This window comes from Microtus oregoni, unplaced genomic scaffold, assembly GCF_018167655.1.
Source record: "Microtus oregoni isolate MIOR12 unplaced genomic scaffold, Mior012 000074F_007, whole genome shotgun sequence".
In the NCBI taxonomy this organism is placed as follows: Eukaryota; Metazoa; Chordata; class Mammalia; order Rodentia; family Cricetidae; genus Microtus; species Microtus oregoni.
The window spans coordinates 1-7,507 of record NW_024543994.1 but is presented as its reverse complement, the minus strand read 5'-3'; the positions used below and the strand labels follow the sequence as shown (position 1 = coordinate 7,507).

Genomic DNA, 7,507 nt, shown 5'->3' with positions numbered 1-7,507 from the left:
ATCTTCTCAGATATAGTTTTAAAAACATTATTTCATCCTCTCTTTTAAATAATGTGGAACATGGGGATAGATCCCAAAAGTTTGTTCTGTGAAATCTTTTAGTGTATAAGGATCATTCAACTGCAAATTATAATTTTCAGCTAAAATTAAACATAAAGCAGAACATACAATTCACTTGTGTAGTGCCTGTGTCCATCTTTCACCAATAATTGTGACATTTCTAGTTATTTCAATAGGTTTTAGTAATACAGATATCAGTTGTTACACCAGAGTACTTATTTTAATTAGTTTAGTGAACATACACATGTTTCTGGATGAGATCCTTTACAAAACATCTTTATTGCTCTTTGAAATGTTTTATTTAATCATTCAAAAAGTAAAAAGAGATCATAGATAATTAGAAGGGAAGGAAAAGGTAAGTCAGCAATTCGGTATGTTTTATCCAGACTTCACAGGTGAGGGGAAAATTCATTTAAAAAGAAATGGTGATTTATATGTAATACTGATTTCATGCCCAAGAGAATATGATGCATAATTCTCATCGTGTTGTCATCTGTGCAGACATAAAAGCAAAAATTAAAATATGATTGAACAGAATAGTATTTGTCCTTGAGAATGTATGAATGCAAATTTAAATATAACAAAACAGAGTATAGAGAATGGATTGTACATAAACAATTCCTTTCCTAGAAGTCACCAATACCTTGCACTTGGGATTCTATAGGAGTACTTTCAACAGAGAATAATGACATTCTGTGACATACATGAAAATTTATATTGAGAGGGTTCAAAGAATATTCTGAAAACATCAACATTATTTTACAAATAATACATGTAGAAAACAGTGACAAATAATAGCCCACAGTCATAAAGAAAGAATTATTTGTCAAATACAAGATACATTAAATTGATGGAATAGTCCTCAATATAAAAATTTTAGCAATTCTGAACAATATAAAAGTCCTTCATACTGATTTATAAATAAACATATTCCATCATTCATTTCTGTAACTATATGATATTCAGCCTTAAAAGACAATTAATATTCTATCTTAATTTTGCCTAATTTGAGTTCATTTTTTCCTTTGTAACATACTTTTTCTATTTTTTATGTAATAAACACAGATCTATTGAAATATCAAGATGGCTAGTCAATGCTTTTGTTTCTACTCACCTAAAGAAGGTCATTTTTTAGGACAATTATCTGTAAAAGAACATGTATGGGGTAAGGAGTGACATAAATGTTCTCATATGAATATTAGAACAGCTCCACAAGGATTATTTCTGGAAAAAGCAACTGAAAGATTGCATATGACTAGATTTATTCCAAATCAGAAACTTAATGACTAGATAGATAAACAGATAGATAGATAGACTAAGTATGTTTATATACTTATATATTTATGAATGTAAATCAATATATATATATGAATAAATATGTATCTATGTATTTAGAAATGCTATGGCCATAATAATAAACACTGAGGTTACCTGTAGCCAGAACATCTTGAATGTTTTCTCTTGGAATGTTCTGGACCTTAGCAAATTCCTCAATTTTTTCATATTGTTCAGGAGTCAAAGATTGACCTTTTCCTATATTGTATAATTGACAATGTTAAAGATAGGTTCAGTAGAATTCTTCAGAAATTACATTGCTTCCTTGGTATCCCAACTACTCCAATTTCATCTATCCTGGGTGGGTCAATACAGGCAATAATAATTTTCCCCAAATTCCATGAACACATTTAATAAAGTCTAAATGGTGGTATGACATCACTTTTCAGTATTCCATGATATCAAAAAAAAAAAAACTTCTCTAGAGAGTGCACTCATCTCAATCCTACCCACTTTCAAAAACATGACCCTAGAGAGTCATGGATGCCTGTCAATGGAATTCTCACATTTCTTCCAAGTCTATAACCTAGAGTTTATGTTTTAATTTAGTACACACTTTTTCAAAAGACACTCAAAATGGTTTGAACTTTTGAAAAAAAAATGTTTTCCCTTTCTCCTGTGAGGAAATATGAACATAAACACTTCCAATGACCTCACTCATCACCCCAAATCTTCAATGACCGTGATACTCAAATTACAATATAATTTAAAAGTTGGTCCACAAAGCAATCAGATTGTTATTTAGTGCATGGGAGTTTGGAAATACCATGGTACTGTATTTGGAGGGTGAATCTGACTTAATCCTTATTTGCTGGATGATAATTTTGTTACTATTTAAAAAAAAACCCACTACTATTCTTACCATAAACATAAATCATGTTTGTAGTCTGGCCAGTTCTATCCACATTCTGATTGGCAAAGATTGTAAACTCTGGTGTTATATACACAGGTCCAAATGTATTGTCACCTTCAACTGCAATAACAGAAACAATTCAAAATGAGTGTCCCTCATCTTTTTACTTTGTTTGATGTCACTTGTTGACTAAACGTTATTATATACTGCAACTCTATCAATCACCTCTGATTCATTATCATATGACAAATGTGTGCGAAGATATTCCTATAGTAATTAATTTTGCCCATCCCATCATAACACTCTTTTGACCTGACAATGAATCCTAGGTACAGATACTTTCCTTTTTCTCTGAATTCATCATGTCAAGACCTATGAGATCACTCTGTTGGGTATTCCTTCCCCTTTCAACCAGATCTAAAAGATCACTTATCAATTTCCCAAAAGTATAAAACTTTGGTGTCATACCATGGTAATACATGGTGAGCAAATAAATATATACGCAAAAGAGACTGTAGTAGGATGTACTCACTCATAATTGGTTTCTAGCCATAAATAAGGGTCACGGAGTCTACAATAGGTGAATCTAAAGACGCTAAGTAAGAAGGGGAACCCAAGGAAAAACATATAGTTATCCTCTTGGCTAAGGGAAGTAGACAAAATTGCCGGGGAGAAAATTGGGATCTTGGGGTGGGGTGGGTTGGGGGTAAGGGGAGATGGGGAGAGAAAAGTTAGAAGGGAAGGAGGTCGGGCCTTGGGAAAGCAGGAGGATTGGGATAAAGGAAGGTTGGACAGGGGAGCACGGAACCACAATTCTTAGTTAAGGGAACCACTTTAGGGTTGGCAAGAGACCTGACCCTAGAGGGGCTCCCAGGTGCCCAAGCTGAGGTCCCCAGTTAGTTCCTTGGGCAGTTGAGAATAGGGAACCTGAAATGACCCTATCCTTGAGCAACACTGACGAATATCTTGCATATCATCATAGAACCTTCATCTGGTGATGGATGGAGATAGAGACAGAGACCCACACTGGAGCACTGGACTGAGCTCCCAAAGTCCCAATGAGGAGCAGAAGGAGGGAGAACATGAGCAAAGAAGTCGGGAACACGAGGGGTGCACCCACCCACTGAGACAGTGGAGCTGATCTATTGAGAGCTCACCAAGACCAGCTGGACTGTGACTGAAAAAGCATGGGATAAAACTGGACTCTCTGAACATGGCGAACTATGAGGGCTGATGAGACGCAAAGGACAATGGCACGGGGGTTTGATCCTACGTAATGTGATGGCTTTGTGGGAGCCCAGCCAGTTTGGATGTTCACCTTCCTAGATATGGACGGAGGTGGGAGGTCCTAGGTCTTACCACAGGGCAGAAAACCCTGACTGCTCTTTGGACTGGAGAGGGAGGGGGAAAGGAGTGGGGGGAGGGGGAGAAGGGTGGGAGGAGGGGGCGTAGGGGGGGGGAGGAGGGGGAGGGAAATGGGAGGCTGGGAGGAGGTGGAAACTTGTTTTTTTTCTCCTTTTCTCAATAAAAAAAAGAATTTTCAAGAAAAAAAATAAAAATAAAAACCCATAGTTCCAAAAAAAAAGACTGTAGTAATGAGAAATAGACACAAAAGTTTTCATCTTGTATGACTATTGATGGAAAAGCTATAAGAATTAACATGTCAAATTTATTAGACATTCATAGTGTATATGCGTCTGTCTCTGTGTGTGAGTGTTCTATGTACATATACCTTTCTCTCCATCTCTCTCCAGGTGTGTATGTATGTGTGTGTATGTGTGTGTTTGTGTGAAAGAGAGAGAGTCTGAAATTTATACTTACTGACACTGATTAAATGATAAAAGTTGTTCACAAGGAAATAAAAGTATTTTGGGATCTGGATATTTTCAATTACAGGACTGCTTTTTAATATCCATGTAAAGTTTAGGAAATAATAGACTTTCCAGAAGAATGTGCACTCCATTCATTTAAGATCAAACCAAAAGGCACACCAGTTATAATTCAAGTGAACAATGTTGCTATTAGTTTAGCAATTTTTAAAAATTGAGTCAGTCTGAAATTTTTAAACAGACTTTCCCCTAACTGCTTTGCAAAATTGAGGTTATCATCCAACGATCTAAATGTTATGATCTTAACAAAATATGAGAAAAGGAATCTTTAAAATGGTACTGTTAATTTTAATCCTCTATTAATCCAGGTTGATGGAAAAGGCCTACAATATGAGTACTTGATAGCCTGAGGCAATAAGTTTGCAAATATGTTTGGGGCATGAGAGACTAATTAGTGAGTGTCAGGCCAGTCCAATAACAACCAAGATACTGTATGAAAGAAAAGACACTGGATTTTATCTAGAAGTAAATTTTCATGCAGGAACCTATTTGGAGATGTTTTGTTAGCATTACTCACATCTTCAGGTAATAGTGTTCTTCTCCATGTAAACTTCAGAAGACCTACAATGTACTCTGACTTTGTACCATATCTCAGTTGGTTGGAAGGGTTGATAAATTTCAAAGTAACCAAAATGGTTCTAGATTTATGTACCTATGGGTGGCTGAAGTGTCAGCTTGTATGTGCACACCCACAATGCTTTTGTTCAGAGAAAGCTCCCAAATCCCATACTTACACTGAGCATTGTACTTGCCATCTTCTTGCCTGTTCCCAGTGACTTTGGTCTTTGTACATTGACCATTTGCCCTAAAAAATTAAACAGAGTAACGATTCTTTATGCTTTATAACATTGTAATTAGTATTAACAACCTCCAAGTATTATAGTGAACCTGATGAACAGTGTACAGAGCTGAAAGAGAAGTATCTGTGCTTACCTCAGTTTTCCTAATTCTTGTTTAGAAAATATCATTCTGTTTGTAATTATGTACATGACTTATTTTGAGTCAATTTTAACAAGTCCTATGAAGGCTGTGATTTCTTCCTTATCTGATTTGACTATTCACTGAGTATGATTTTTAATGTTAATTCTCTTGTTTTAGTCCAACAATAAGTACATTGAAATATGTGCTTGTGTTTTAAGTGATTTTATTTGTAACCTAAATCTTATAATTGTATCTAGAGTATCGGAATGATTTAAAGCATTTGAAGTTCTTATGGTGTTATGCACTCATTCATTGAACATTGTCATCCAGATGGCAGAGAGAGAATCTCTGAATCTAGAGCATCAGATACAGTACTTTACAAATTAGATTTATCAAAGATGGGTGTAGAAGACTTTTATGACATTATTGACTGAATAACATAACATGTGTGTCTTTGAACCAAATGCTCACACATACTTTTAAATTAATATAAATGATATTCTTAGAATCTCCTGCATATAATATTAAAGCCTGAAATTCAAGCACAGGCCTCCAACCTGGAGAATTTCTAAGGAAACATTAAAGGAACTGGACACAATATCTAATTTCTGTGTTGTGTCCAGAGCTAACCCATTATGGAATAACATAATCACATTTCTGACAACAAGACCTTCAATTTCATGACCAGAAACAGAACATTGGCCTATAAATTTAACAAGATGAAATCTGTAAAATGTAAATAGTCTTCTAAGTTTACATGGTTGACATTTTGCTTACTTGATATAAAATGTCAATTCCAATCTATCACATGACTCATTACAAGTAAGTTCACGAAGGTAGATTCTCAGAGGTCCTTCTTCCTCTATCTTTTTCACATTGTCAGCAGCAATGGCAACAGTAACCCAGTTTCCATCAATCTGAAAAAAAACAGCAAAGGACATTAGAATGTGAGTTGGTATCAAACCTATGATCCCAGTCCTTGGGAATACATAAAATAACTAGAAACATAAATCAATAATATTTTCTTTATTAGTTAAAAAATTATGTTTCTAGGGATGTAGAATAACACAGGGTAATATGATGACTCAATTTACATAGCATTTGGTACATGAGACCTTTTGGAATTACTCATGTGCTCGCCTCTTAAGCTCTGAAATTCAACCCATAGTTTCCTTGTTCATTTGTTTCATCTTAGAAAAATCTGATTGAAAAAGTGCACATGAGTGAAAGTCAGAAATGAATATGGACTTGCATGGACAAACTGAAAGACACATCACATCCACAAAAACATGCTGTTGAAGAACATCAAACCTGTTCACAGACCAAATGAATTTACCTCAACATGAGCACGAGCCAGACCAAATGCCAAAGCCAGCAGCAGAAACTTTACCATGGTGGTACCAGCCTTTGCTCTTCTGCAGAAGCTCAAAGTAGAATATTTGTGAAGGAACTGAACTGACAAAGCTTTTTTATACAGTTAGTTAAAGGGAGTTTCATGGAATTAACCAATGGTTCTGTGCCACAACAACTTGGATCTGTCCAGTATTTCTACCTTGACCCTCTTGAACGGTTTGTGATCTCATATTCCTAAACTAATACAATTAGACTAAAGGTCAGGTTCTGTTCGGATGATTAATTGAACATTCTTGTAAAAATAAAATAAATAACTCTCCCTGTGAGAACATTTAAGCAAACATTTTGCTTCCAGAACTATACTGGCGGGTAAAGGTCACAATGAATATGCATATGTCATATAGGATTCATTTAAAACCGTGGCATGTGCTTTAAAATACATTCTGAATCTAAGCATACTACAGTGCAGTTAAATTAATTTAAAACTGTAGACTGGACTATATGAGCCAAAGCAACCACACTGTTAGAAGATAAGTTTGTAACGCTAAAGAAGGATTTTGTATACAGGTATTGATATGTCCTGTGCTATCTTTAAGTCTTTCCATATGTTGAGTCCTTTTTTTCGTCTAGCCCACTGAACTCAACTGTTATAACACAGAGCTTCAAGAGATATCGCCAATGTTTAACTGTTTAACTAATAGAAAAAAATGCTGCTAGATGTCTCCTGACAATGAATACTGGTATCATTAATCAAAAGAAATGAAATCAAGTGAAACAGTCTGTACAAAAATGGCATTCAAAAAACCTCCAAAATGTGCAAATAGACTCTGCTCAAAATATTATTACGAATCCTAAAGCAAGGGCCATCCCTGCCCAGTTGATTTCTTTACACGTCAAATCCAAGGTCGGTTTTGTGCCTAGCCATAGGATCTTGTTATCCATTTCTAGGAACAACCAAGAATATCAGGACTCTGGAGTACCTGTTTATCCTCTGGGACTTCCCTCTCTGACACACAGAATAACCTACAGTTAGAATTTAGTATTTTTTGTTGAAAACTCATAATTTCCTATGACATATTTATAAAAAATTAGTTGC

At 35.2% G+C, this 7,507-nt stretch overlaps 1 protein-coding gene across 2 annotated transcripts; it reads right to left on the bottom strand.

The window, feature by feature from the left end:
• Positions 1–322: 322 nt before the first annotated feature.
• LOC121441273 (odorant-binding protein-like) lies at positions 323–6,482 on the bottom strand. 2 transcript variants are annotated; one of them, XM_041642414.1, is made up of 7 exons: positions 6,395–6,482; positions 5,836–5,975; positions 4,872–4,942; positions 2,258–2,368; positions 1,492–1,593; positions 1,175–1,204; positions 420–553 (listed from the first exon to the last, which is right to left on the bottom strand). In XM_041642414.1, the coding sequence occupies exons 1-6, from the start codon at positions 6,449–6,451 to the stop codon at positions 1,185–1,187; spliced, it is 501 nt and encodes a 166-aa protein (XP_041498348.1). In that variant the 5' UTR covers positions 6,452–6,482; the 3' UTR covers positions 420–553; positions 1,175–1,184. The 2 variants fall into 2 exon arrangements, with proteins under 2 accessions (XP_041498347.1, XP_041498348.1); XM_041642413.1 differs by lacking the exon at positions 1,175–1,204 and having other exon boundaries at positions 323–553.
• Between the last annotated feature and the right edge of the window lie 1,025 nt (positions 6,483–7,507).